This window comes from Struthio camelus, chromosome 2, assembly GCF_040807025.1.
Source record: "Struthio camelus isolate bStrCam1 chromosome 2, bStrCam1.hap1, whole genome shotgun sequence".
In the NCBI taxonomy this organism is placed as follows: domain Eukaryota; kingdom Metazoa; phylum Chordata; class Aves; order Struthioniformes; family Struthionidae; genus Struthio; species Struthio camelus.
The window spans coordinates 36994794-37007788 of NC_090943.1; the positions used below are offsets into that span (position 1 = coordinate 36994794).

At 43.7% G+C, this 12995-nt stretch overlaps 1 protein-coding gene across 1 annotated transcript in view; it reads right to left on the reverse strand.

The window, feature by feature from the left end:
- The window catches only part of RAPGEF5 (Rap guanine nucleotide exchange factor 5), a 167539-nt gene that overhangs the window by 69493 nt on the left and 85051 nt on the right, over window positions 1-12995 (reverse strand). Inside the window, exons 10-11 of the mRNA XM_068935069.1 lie at window positions 1475-1584; window positions 1047-1135 (exon numbers count right to left, since the gene is read on the reverse strand). Of these exons, the coding sequence (XP_068791170.1) occupies window positions 1047-1135; window positions 1475-1584 (199 nt within the window). The remainder of the gene's footprint in view (window positions 1-1046; window positions 1136-1474; window positions 1585-12995) is intronic.

Consider the following 12995-nt stretch of genomic DNA (forward strand, 5'->3'; position numbering starts at 1 on the left):
CTTCGGGGCATTTATGCATCATCACTAGGAATATGCCTATTGTCCCACACTAAGCTAATGACTTGTTCTGAGAACCCCCCAATACTGAAGTACCTCTGGGAATCACAGATGTTATTTATATTTTCAGTCACTTAAAAGGATTAACGTGTGTTTATTCTCAGTAATCTCATTTGTAGGGAGAGCTATATACAGGCATCAAGAGTATGCGTTTTAACCCTATGGGGAGCGATCAGGTGCACAGCTCCGTTCAGATCCAGCTGCCGTCCTCAGCATTCTCTTCAGAATTTGGGAACTCTGAAAGCCTCACCAGCCCGGCTACTTCCATTACAACTATAAAGAAATTGCAGGTTGCAGGCACTCCTGACAAACTACCACAGGACCTCTGCTGACAGCAAGCTGTGCATCTGGCCAAGAGATGTAGCTGAAAATTAAACTGCATGTCAAGTAGCCCGATCAATAGAATAATTGCTCTAGGCTACAACAAATTACTATCTCTGGTTGAAGACATACAAGTGCAGCATCAGGCTACACAGCATATCCTGCGTTATGAGGAATTCATGAGCCACACTTACGAAACGGAAGATGTGCCAAAGCACCGGGGTGGTGGCGAAATGTGCACTTAGCCACACGAGTGAAGTGAACATCAAGTATTCTGATCAATATAGTAATAGCTGCAGGCTATAAGGAATCGCAGTCTCTAGCTGAAGAGGCATGAGCGCTGTACAACACACGCTGCAGCCTGGGCTATCTAGCGTAAGCCATTTATTAAAAAAAATAAAAAAGGCAGAAGTTGTTGCTAAGTCTGTAGTTCCTGAGCAGATTCATTAATTGCCGGTATTTCTGCCCTGAGGCTGCGCGCCCCACTTTGCCACCGTCCGATTACCGCACGGTCCCGCTTTCCTCGCTACATCTCTCCGAGGTGCCGAATCGGAGCCGTCGGCTTTCCGCAGGGACCGCGGGGTCTCGGGGTCCCCGCCGGCCGCGCGGTGCCGTGCGGTGCGGTGCGGTGCGGACCGGACCGGCGCGGGGGCCGCCTCGCTCCTTACCCGTCTCTTTGTCCTGGGCGGCTTCCAGGTGCAGGTCGCCGAGGAGGTGCTCCAAGATCTTCTCCGGCGTCCCCGACACCACCACGTATCTGTCAGAAAGCAGAGAGTCCACAGAGTCATCCTCGGTCGAGGACTGCGAGCGGCTGCTCCATTCGTCCTCCTCGTCCTCCTCGTCGATGTACTTGAAGTAAGGCACGTCGAAGGTGGGCAGCGGCCGCTCCCCGCCCCGCTCGCCCAGCGGCTCCGCCACCCGCGCCCGCGAGCTGCCCATGGCCGCGAACAAAGGGCGGCTACGCGCGCCCCGCGGGGGCCATGGCCACGGCCCTGCCCGCGCCCGCGCCCGCCCGGTGCCGCCGCGGCGCGGAGCCCGGCCCGGCCCAGCCCCGCGCGCCCGCCCGCCCGCCGCCGCCGCCGCGGCAGCCGCTTACCTCCCGCGCCGCTCGGGGGCCGGGCTGCGTGACCACACCTTCCTCAGCACCAGCGCCTCGCCGGCCGCCTCCCGCGCCGCCTCGCCGCCGCCGCCGCCTTCATCGTCCGCCTGCGGGCACGGGGCGAGCGCCGTTAGTGCCCGGCCGGCGGGGCCGCCCCGCCGCCGCCTTCCCCCCCCCCCCCCCGCTGCCCTCCCGCGGCTGGAGCTCCGCGCTGCCCCGCGCACCGGCCGGTCCGAACCGCGAAGGGGGCCTTGCTGCGCAGCCGGCCGCGGAGCAGAAGGGAAGGGTGGGTTCCCCTTTGTGACCGCTGTGCAGCAGCGTCGCGGCGGGTTTTAATTCGCAGCTGCGGGGATGCATGCGCGGGGGGCTTCCCAGGGGTGAGGGTTCGTTTCATTCTCAACTGGCCAGATGAAACAGAGCCAGAACCTCTCGAGCCCGTCAGAGTACTCTAGTAATAGCTTACATGCTGCGCAAACAGAATATGCATTCTGCGCAGCTTCCCTCCTGTACTTAAACAAAGGCAATAAAAACACTGAGACAGAGATGCAGTATCTGGCGCGAAGCATCCTTTAAAATATTTTATGCACAGACTTCCCTCCCTTTCAACAACTTTTCAACTTGCCAGACAAACCACACCACAGAAAGTTAAGCCCCGTGAGCACCCCCCTTGCGTGAATCTCAGCTAAAGGGAGATGCGTCAGTGCACCGACTTTCCCCATCTCGGCTCCCTTGAGCTGAACAATCATCCATTTCTGCACACGCAGCGCGCGTCCGCAGGCACCGAGCAGCTAAAGCCAGCTGACTGTGCAGTGCAGGAGATGAGGGCTTGCTGCTGACGGAGCAGGGCGCATTGAAACACACTGGCTGATGAGAGCTGCTCCTCGTCCACTGTGAGATCCTAGCGGATTCTGTCATAGGAGCGTGAGCAACACAAAAGAGGCGAGCTATTTAAATGCAAGCACGCTCGGCAGTAGCTGTTCCTCTAATTCTGACCTGGTTTAGAATTATATCATTCACTATGTGAACGGTACTTTCATTTATACATGTATTAAAGGCGGTACATGTGCTACTTGAAGGAGAAAAACTAGCATTTGTGTATCGAGCATACGGCATCCAGCAACGACAAAGACTTCAAGTAGCCTAAAAATTGCTGAGAAACAAATCTTGGCAAAACAAGGTAGGGAACTTTCTGATCCCCCTGAGGTCTTTCTGATGCCCTTTTTTATTATTTCTTATTTTAAGGTCCAGTGAGTGTGATCACTGCTTCAGCGTGGTGCAAGCATGTCCAAAGATGCATCCCCTGCCCTGAATAAGTTTTCTTTATCAGTAAACAACATGTAGAATTGATCTATTAAATTTCTGCAAGGTCAGACATACAGGTACTGAGCCAATTAATGTCAGATATTCATTGTAACACTCCCAGGGGACATTACTGAGAAGCCACGTTACAGGAATACTGATGCCTAATTGTAATCTTCCATTTCACCGGACGTGGGGTTTTTTGTGTTGCCTACATATTTGAGAAGCTGCAATGAAAGAAGCAACAAAAGAGAACGGGAGCAAGAACAAGAAACAGGTGCAATATTAAAGCAATTCAATAAGAGGGAGGTTTATACAAACAAATAAATCTCTCCATTTCTCTCCGTTTCTCTTTCTTTCTCTGGCATCCTCTAAGAGAGCCCTGATCCTCATTTCCCTGAGCGCACTGACATTCTGAACTGCAGCAGATATAGGGCATATACATGATGTATGGCACTGTATCTGCACAAACCATCTATTTTCACATATATGGAAATGGATTTTTAGCACACCCATATACATTACATACATGAGCAGCTGGCAGCAACTCAACAGTGAGCAGTGGGAGGCTGAAAGCTATATCATACTGAAAGGACATTAACAATAGGCTATTCTGGAAGAGAGCGTTCCCATTTTAACATCTTGCCAAGCAGAGACATTTCCAAAAATCCTTTTGGAAAACTGTCTGCAAACTAACTGCATAAAGAGCTCCAATGGTAAGATTTTCATAAGGTTCTTATTTTGTCCTTGCCTGTTCTATCAATTTTGAGGGAGGGAAAAATCAACCACTTTTATCAAGAAACACAAAAATTGTGCAAAACCCAAGGACAATGAGGTTGAATTTCGATTTTCATTGCCTATAATACTTATTTGCAAAAAAAGGAAGGGATAGAGACCTTCTTTATTTGGCTGTTTTTCGTTTTAATAAATTATTCCCATACAATGGAATTATTTATCTCATTAAAATCCCAGTTATGCATTACATAATTTTGTGTGTTCAGTTTGACCCTTGAGTCACACTACAAGCAAAAACAATTAACAAACCAAAGGACAAAGAAAAGTCCTAGGTATCTCCCTAATTTTTCCAAGTCTGATTTGAAGACTACAGATATTATTCTAAAATGACATAAAGGCATGCTTCATTTATTGGGATCTTGAACGGCCTCTGAAATAATTAATGCTTGCTGGAAGAAAACTGGGCTGCTCTCAGCCTGCTCCACCTGAAGCCATCAGCAGAGGAGGACAAGGTGAGGGGCCCCCACGTGACAGCAGTAAGTAGTTCTGTGCAAGGCAGCACCCTAGCTGAAATGAATCCCTGAAAGTCAACAAACTCACCCAAGAGACATTTTCATCCGGCTGTCAATTAACTTAACAACGCAATCTCTCAGTACTTTGTTTTCCAGAGCATTTTTGCAGCCCATATGTAAGTAACCTGCACCAACCATACAGGGGCACAGCAGCTCAACATTACCAACTCCTCAATTCTAGAGGAATTGGGGCAGAGAGGCTACAGCAGGGCCTGCTGCAGATCAGCAGCAGAATCATAATTTAAATTCTGGTGACATTGGCACCTCAGCTGTGAGCCCTCTGAGGCTGCCTATTTGACATTTAGTCCATCCACTCCAGTGCAGAGGGTGGGCAACGACTCTCAAGAACACAGCTGGATTTGAGCTCTTGCAGAGGAAGCCCGGCTCAGAGGAAAGGCAGCAGGGTGAAGAGCCCTAGAGATGCCCTGGAGGTTAATCATCGTCTCCCTCAGTAGCTAGCCTTAGGCAAGACACTTGTCCGGACTCTCCCTGTCTCACTTACCTCTTCAGAAACACCGTTTTCTTCTATGTTACACGTGCGCTAGGAAACTTAGCTAGTGTCCATGCAGCACTCCATCCATATTAACTATTATATTTCATGTTTATTGGGGCTTTTAATTAATCATCTCTTGATATCAACCGCTATGTTAACTTGCTAGTAGGAGTTTCAAGTAAACAGTAAGGCCCTCTGGACTTGGGCAGGTCTTTTGACCAATATGGCAATCAATTCCAGTACTCTCGGCTATGTTGCTACTATTGACATAAGCCATTTTATCTCCAGGGTAATATATTTTAACAGCAGACACATACTACCTCTGTTTTCGGCATGAAAGGAACCCTGGCGCAGTATAAGTATTTATGTACTTATTGGAATGGAACGACTGCAACTCCTTGCTTAGCGGGCCTTAACTTGTGCAGGTTACGCTTTGCATAAGTAGGCATATGGCCCTCTGAATTACTGCTGGAGCAGAAGCAAACAGAAGTACATATGATAGTGTTGAAAATAGCCACAGGGTGCTGGCTTCATTACAGCAGATGTGATTTCTGGGTTATCTGGAATTGACATGGAGGAATCCAAGCGCTGGCCAAAGCAACATGTATCTGTAACAGACTGGGAGATTTCCATGTCCCTAGAACTCCTTAGTGTGGCCTTTTAATTAATTAAAACAGAAACCAACACCCAGAATGTGCTGCTTCCCCTCTTCCTACTAGAAACATCCACCACTAGAAACAGCTTTGAAATCTCATCTACCTTCTGAAAGCTTTTTGCAGCCCCACTCCTGCAAGGAGAAAACCGTATACTCTGCAATAGACACAATATCATCACAAACCTGCTTCACTGAAAATAAAGGTTCTTCTTTTGCGAATAACCTCCCGTTTCTCCCACCACTCCTCCATGGGACAGGACACCTGTACAAAGCTTTGTCTATTTTACCCATTACTGAAGTGTCTGTTACGCTGAAACATCATGCCCTAGCAACTCAAAACATACACTTCCCAGTGACAGAACTCTTCTTCGGTATCTCTACCTCCACTTTTTTTAAAAGGGGGCCAGACCCAAAGCTACCCAGGTAAAGCCCAGATCCAGAGAGATCTCCACAGTGTTGACTTCAATGGGTAAGGAAGCAATACTGCAATTAAGAGGCAACCTGAATAAAGGCATCTATGCATACGCATTTTCCCACTGCCAAGCAACGACTGAGCAAAGGCAAAGAGAATCTTCCTCGGGCAACGTGCAACGAAGCAAGCCTTACATATCAAGCCTTACATAGCAAGCCTATATCTCCTCCGAAATCACATTAAGTAACAAAGAAATTGCCTCCTTCGGTAGCTATAGAGGGCAAGAACATTTTGTTTTCACAGTGTAATTTGGAAAAACTGACTCAACACAATCAGATAATGCTGATCACTTCTGCCTCCATGTCTTTTGATGCTGGTGCCAGGGCATGCCCTTGAGTGGTACGGGAAAAGGCAGACACGGAGAATTCCCAGGGCTGCTCGGGCCCTGAAGAGGATTCTGCCCCTGGAAGAATCCCAGCAACTTCCCCGCACGCAAGTCCCAGGGGCGCTTTCTCTGAAAGAGGCGTAAAATACAAGAGTGGACGCTGGAAGGGGGTCTGGAAACACAGATGCGTAAGTACAGGGAAGGAGCTCCAGTAGGTGACAGAAGCCACAAAATAATAAGATCTTCGTTTCAGAAAACTGACTGTCTTCCTGGACAAGTATATTTTTGCTTGGATGGTATAATCAACCCCTCCATTTAATGGAACATGTTGCCTGTTCAAAAAAGACATACAAGAACATGATGGAAGATCGAGTCTGAAAACTGGGAAACATTGACTGTTATTCCTTAATTTATCTCCTTTGAATAAGACTTGATTTCTTATTACATCTTGTTCCTTCACTACAACTCTGCCGTCTTCAACACATGGTGAGCATTTGCTCTGGGATTGGGTCAAAACTGAGAAAAAATGTTCCTGTCTGTTGGAATCCTGCTTTACCTTCTGCAAAGGCTGAAAGCATGTGTGTCTGCAGAGTGATGCAGAGATCCCTAAACCTGCTCACTGAGAACTGGCTTGGACACAGCAAAAATCATAACTGCTTTAGCTCAGAGCTCCATCCAGGCTCATTACGTCCTTCAGGAAGATCCTGGCTGTACCAGCCAAGAGCTACAGCTGTAATGAAAACCTTTTTCAGCTCAGGCTGAAGCACGCTCAGAGCTTAGTGAACCTTCAAATATTAACCTGCAAAACTCTAAAAACTCTTTGCGAAGCATGTACAAACTGCTTTTTTTGGCCTCTAACTTGGGCCAGATTTTGGCGGATACTTATGAAGATGGCAAAAAAACAAACGCTCTTCCTCAAAGGGATTTCAAATCCCACTTCAGAAGTATAATGGTATAAGAGCTTTTCAGAGAAACTACTGCCAGATTTTTTTTTTAACATAGCAATACAGTATTTACCTCTAACCTGACTCTTAGCAGCCCCTGAGCCATGTTGGCTACATTTTTCATTAAGAAATTAAATAGGCTGAGGCAGATACCTTTCAAAATAAGCAGATAAGATGTGACAACTGTTATAAGCAACCAAAAATGGATTCTTACAATCTGGGACATTTCCCAACCCCAGTAGTATACAGTGAGATTAGTCCTACCTACAAAACACAAACATATTACATCAATCAAAGAAAGCAAAAAAAATTCTATTAACAGCTCTTCCTGTAAGAGACTCTTTCAGACAGCATCTATCAATGACTAAAGATGACTGCCTACTTGCACTTTATTATGTTCTCCACTAGAATCTGTTATGGTGGATACAGAAGAATTAGATTTAAACTCACCAAAGTACAGACAGATGTACAAAAACGGCCCTAGTCCTTACAGGATATTCCTCTTTATTTGACAGGAAGATGGAAATGAACACATCACAATTAAAGTGAGAGGTGGCCTACAGTTTCTCTGATTTCCGTAGATAAGCCATCTACAGTTAGGAGAAAAGCATTTTAAAGCCACCAGCACAGCTCAACCAAGGAGACTGGTAAATATTTTTTCTCTGCAGTGGCTACCCTCTCTTTATTCTAGAAAGATAAAAATAAAAAACAGCTATTCTAATTCTACTTAAAATACCACAGTACAAAACTTCATTTTAAATGGAACTGCCTATTTCACAGTCAATTTGTTGATCACCACTTTTTCCAAATTTCAAGGAAAAAAATACCATCTATGACTGCAGGAACATCAAAAGCAGCTTTTCATAGGACAATACTTACGAATCAAAAAATATCTCACGTAAGGATATCTTGTTCTATTTTACTATGAAATATAGTTCATGGAATACTCATACTACATTTAGTTATTTTTCTCATCTCAAGACCTCTTTTCCAATTTTTCATTATACCTTAGCATTTTTGTTTCTCTGTGGAGTTGTTAAACCTGCTTTTATAAAGATGTGCTAATCCACAGCATATTGGGAGAAGCAGAAATTCACTAAAGAAAAATTAAAATAGCTTACACAGTGATTTTGTTTGGGCTCTCAGAGACTTCTGACCAGTCCATAAAACACTTTACATGATGGAGTAATCATCTCCCCAGCAAAAAAAACCCAGGGATCCTACCAAAACTTCACTGTGGTTTCATGCTGAGCTATCTGTCTCAGAGATGCACAGCAAAGAGCTGACATTCTGCTTAGCAGACCCTCTTCCAAATACCAGCATTTATCAATTTGCACATAGTGGTAAAACAAGCAAAAGTCACGTCAGGAAAAGAATCAAAATCCTTTGTTGCCAGAAACAATTTTCAATATCACATACAACAATACACAGAATAAGCACTTTTACAAAAGTTGTTGATGTTATCATCTGCATACTGAGCATCTGCTGCAAAGACAACGTTAATAACAAGCTACCCTTGTAGAAGGGTCAAAAGGATAGCGCTGGTAAGACAGAGATGATAGACAACAGGCATCAGGGAAAAGATTAATATCCCTACACAGTCATACATCAAGGAACTCCATTTTTTCCTGTAATCCCCAAACTGCTGAGAGTAGGGTTATTTTTGCTTTCCCTATTACTAAGAAGTAAGAAACTGCTCATGGGAATAGGGAACGACTAAGCATGAGTCCTCGTGTGAGCAGCGAGGCTGCTGTCGGGTCCTAGGGCTAAAAAAAGCTCAATTGCATGTGTGTGTCTAAGCTCAAGCAGCAGTCCCACTGCAAGCAAGACTGGGCTTCTGTTGTGCTGACCACTTAAAAAACAAGATAAAACCAAAAGAAAAAAAAAATCTGTAAATCAAGACAGCCAAAAGGAGAGAGCCTTGCAGAGCACTGCACAGCAAATTATCGACAAGAAACTCCCTAAATAGATCCTGAATTCTCTATACCCAAACTGGCCCTTGACTACCTCTGAATATTGCCCTTCAAAGGCAAAAGCACTTTGACAGATTGGGGTTTAATGAAAGGAAGCAATACCTGTAACATAGGAACTAAGCAGCATACTTTCTAAAGTAACACAAAAATCACATTAATGGTGTCACAGCCACCCAAGTAATGATATCACAACCTTAACGCCCCACAACTCTCTGTTAGATAATGAATAATGGCTTTTAAGACAACTGGAGGCTATGCATTTCATTTTTCCTTTTCTTTGAGCACACACACTTCGAAGCTATTAGTAGATAAGTTTGACAGCCTGACAGAGTGCTACCACCTTGGCAAGGACAACCTAGGAGAACTTCTCTCCGCAACCACACAACAGCTGAGGAAAAAAAATAAAGAGCAAGAGAGCATGCAAGAGAGAGAAAAGATATGAGGACAGTATTAATATTGTTATCATTCTCTCACAGCTGGCAAGGTAGCACTTATTTCAAAAATACCGGGATACGTAAGAACTGCAGACCTAGAGCATGTGCACTTGCAAAAACTCTGCAGCACACTAGGACAAATTAATGTGGCTGTAGGACAAAAGGGACAGGTGCCAGCTATCTCTTCCAGCTGCCTTGCAATTAATGTGGTGGTATGTTGAGCTGACTGGAAATTTTCCAGTACAACTTTTTTCTACTGAAAAATGTGGATCTTCTAGAACTGAAGCACTGCCAGAACATGTCAATTTGAACAGAAAACAGCCTGCCAGGCTCCCCCCGATATTTGCATATACCTCACACTGCAGGCTGGCAGGGCTTTAGATCTCCTTGCCCCTCAGGAGCTCATCAGGCCTGCAGCTACAGCCTGGAGGTCCCAAGTTCCCGAGTAGGTGGCAGGAGAATTAAATGTATATTTCTGTCCCAAGGGCATTTGTCAATTATATTATTTTTACCTGAATCAGGATGGGAACTTTTTTTTCCCCCCTGAGAGCGTAAAATTTCTTGCAGGATAAAAATTTGAGAACCAGGGGCAGGTATCTCCCTTGCATATATAGATCAAGGAGCCGTTCAGTCCAACAGCTACCCAAAATAATATCTTCATGATGTCAGTGGGCAATGGATCAGGCCTCAGCTGCAATGAATAGCGTGAAGGAAATACGATAACAACTAGAGGACTTAACTCTTGGATAGGAAGGGGAAAGTGCTCTGGAGGCTGTAGACTTGACCCAGATATCCCCGCACTGATAAAACATACTACTACTATCGTATGCATTAGGGAAAAAAATGTGAAGATGATTGACTAGATGCACAGAAATTCTACTTGAGTATAATCTTAACATCAGAAGAGTGAAATTCTAGACATTACTGGGATACGAGGGGAACTAGATAACAAATTCATTAATATTCAGAAGGGCTCTTACTTGGCTTCCAAGGCAGCCCACATGCAGCTTTCACATAAGAATGAAAACTAGCTAATACTTCTAATATTACTTTATCTAATTTATTAACATAGACTAATATTCACCTTGGTACGGACACATGTGCAAAGCCCTTGCAACCTTTATTATGGACTTAGTGATAAATAAGGTCTCCTGAAAGAATGGAAGAGCTAGGGCAGTAAATATATGACACCATCAGCCTTATGGAGCTCTAATTAGCAATGCTGGACACCTACATGTGTTAAGTCAAACAGACAAGACTTAATCTCTTTCTCTGTCTTTCACTGCATTTTATATTTGGTGCGAAGTAAAATATTATTAAAAACAACAAACAAAACAAAAACTTACCCAGTTACTATCTAACAGAGAAACTTTTGTCTCTTGCCTTATGTCCTCAACACCTCTCAGGCTGGCAATGGTATTATTCTAGTGCAAAAAATTAAATGGGGGCAGATATACACTGCGCGTTATAACCCAGATTCCAAACTTGTAAGATTAAAACTTGTCTATTAACTGATATTCTGCTCATTACATTTATCACTGTAAAACACGCTTTCTTTCACTTGAAGTATCTATACTCCCAGAAGGAAGCAGCTGATTTTCCAGGATAGAATACTCAGCAAGGACCCATATCTGGTCCTGACTTCACAAAAGGCTTAAGATAAATTCTAAAAATTAGAATACTCTGTAGAGCTGGAGCTCATTCTCAGGAACTCCAGAATGAAAATATCACAAGTGCAGTGAGATGTAATGGGAGCTTTTAACAGAAAGCATGAAAATGCATTGAGTAAGGGAGTACAAAAAGATCCAAAGCTAATGTTTGAAATTAAAATAGTTTATTTAACCTCTAGCTAAACAGTAAAATTCATAAACTAGAGTTTATATCGTGGGTTTTTTCAACTAAGTTAGATACAGTGCTGTGATTTCTTTTTAGAAAAAGTGTGATTCACTGCAAATATAATTTTCTTGGTTTTGGATGATGGTTTAACTCCTTCCAAAATAGCCTGAAATGACTAGCCTTTTTACTGATGCTTGCTAATGGCTCTTTTCTTCCTAATTAATTCATGCATCTAAATCACTCAAAAATAGATGAGCCACTAATCACTGGCAGGCTTGGTAATGTATCCTAAGGAGAGAGCAATGTGTGGAGTATGCAATCAGCCTGCCAAAAAGAAATGAAAAAGGGGGTAGATGGAAAAACAAAGCTCACTCCTTTCATCTAATAGCAGATTTGATTCTGCATTTCTCATGAAAGGATAAAAGGCTCGCTGATTTCCACAAATAGTTCGTGACAGAAATGAAAAAAAATCGGGCTGCTTCTGTACAGGATACTTTTCTCTAACATTACATACCTACACGGGAGAAAATTACAGGATCAATTTTTTTGTTCTTGGTACAAGTTTGTTGTCCACATTTAGAAAAGAAAAAGAATGGGAGTGAGAAAGTGTGGGTTAACAATTAATCAGCTGTTGTCAGCAATAACTCATTTAAAAGTAGAGGCTGCATCACACAAGAAGGAAATTTCATTGTAAGATTACAGTGAAGAAAAGAAGAAAATTTTCTCGTATCCCTTTGTAAAGAACAATACTTTAAAATTATATATTTTAATTATATTTTCATGTATTGAAGAAAGCCAAAACTGTCACAAACAATAAAAATTACAGAACAATATACAATAACACCAGCTACCTACATTACAAAGTAACATTTTACATTTCTCCCATTTTGTGATTTTAAGTAATCTCAAATGAAAGTACTTATATTTTGTTCCAAACAGAATGATGTATCTGTTCCTTAACTAACTCTATTCTGTAAAAATTTATTTCAGTATGAATGTTGGGAGTCTCCTCACTGCTTTCTTTAGATAATATAATCGTGCACAACTTTAGGAAGAAGGTAAGTTAGTTATATCAGGGGCAATCTCAACATTTATTCAAGTTATGGAATGAAAAATGCATAGTTACCATGGCAACCACTAAATCACATGGTATCTGCAATGAGATGCAAGGCATCTTGAGTAAACACTCTTACGTGTATTTGTGTGTCCTCCTCTGCACAGATTGTCCCTTTGCTGAGGAACGCACACCACAACGTGGTGGCCAGCTTTGCTTTTGGCAAGGTTTGCAGGCTATTTTATCCGTGTACCCAGCATGCGGACACATGCCAGATTTTACTTTGTCTTCTGCAAAAAGTTGACAAAAGTAACTCAAAATGTAATTTTCACTTGGGATCATTTAACAAAACTTGTTTTTTGAAAAGGAAGAAATACTTGACAAGTTTAAAATTCTACGTTGTGTTCAGGTTGTGTTCACCTGAATTAAGAACACGAAACCTTACAAGTGACCCACTGCCTCTCTCAACCTCACTTCTTTGTACCTCGGCATCAGGAGACCATTCGCAACAGCACTAGGGAAAAAGCTTGCTGCCGAGGCGAAGAGCCTGCCAGACATGCAGCAGCACATCGCGCCGGGCAGCCGAAGCTGTTACTGCCTCCAGCCATCCACCTCACCCTGCTGATGGATGTTGCCGCCCCCAAAACAAGGACATCCATCTGATCTACCCCTGACTCAGCCCAGCACCAGGCTGCTGCATGTCTCTCGGGGCCCCGATACTATCAG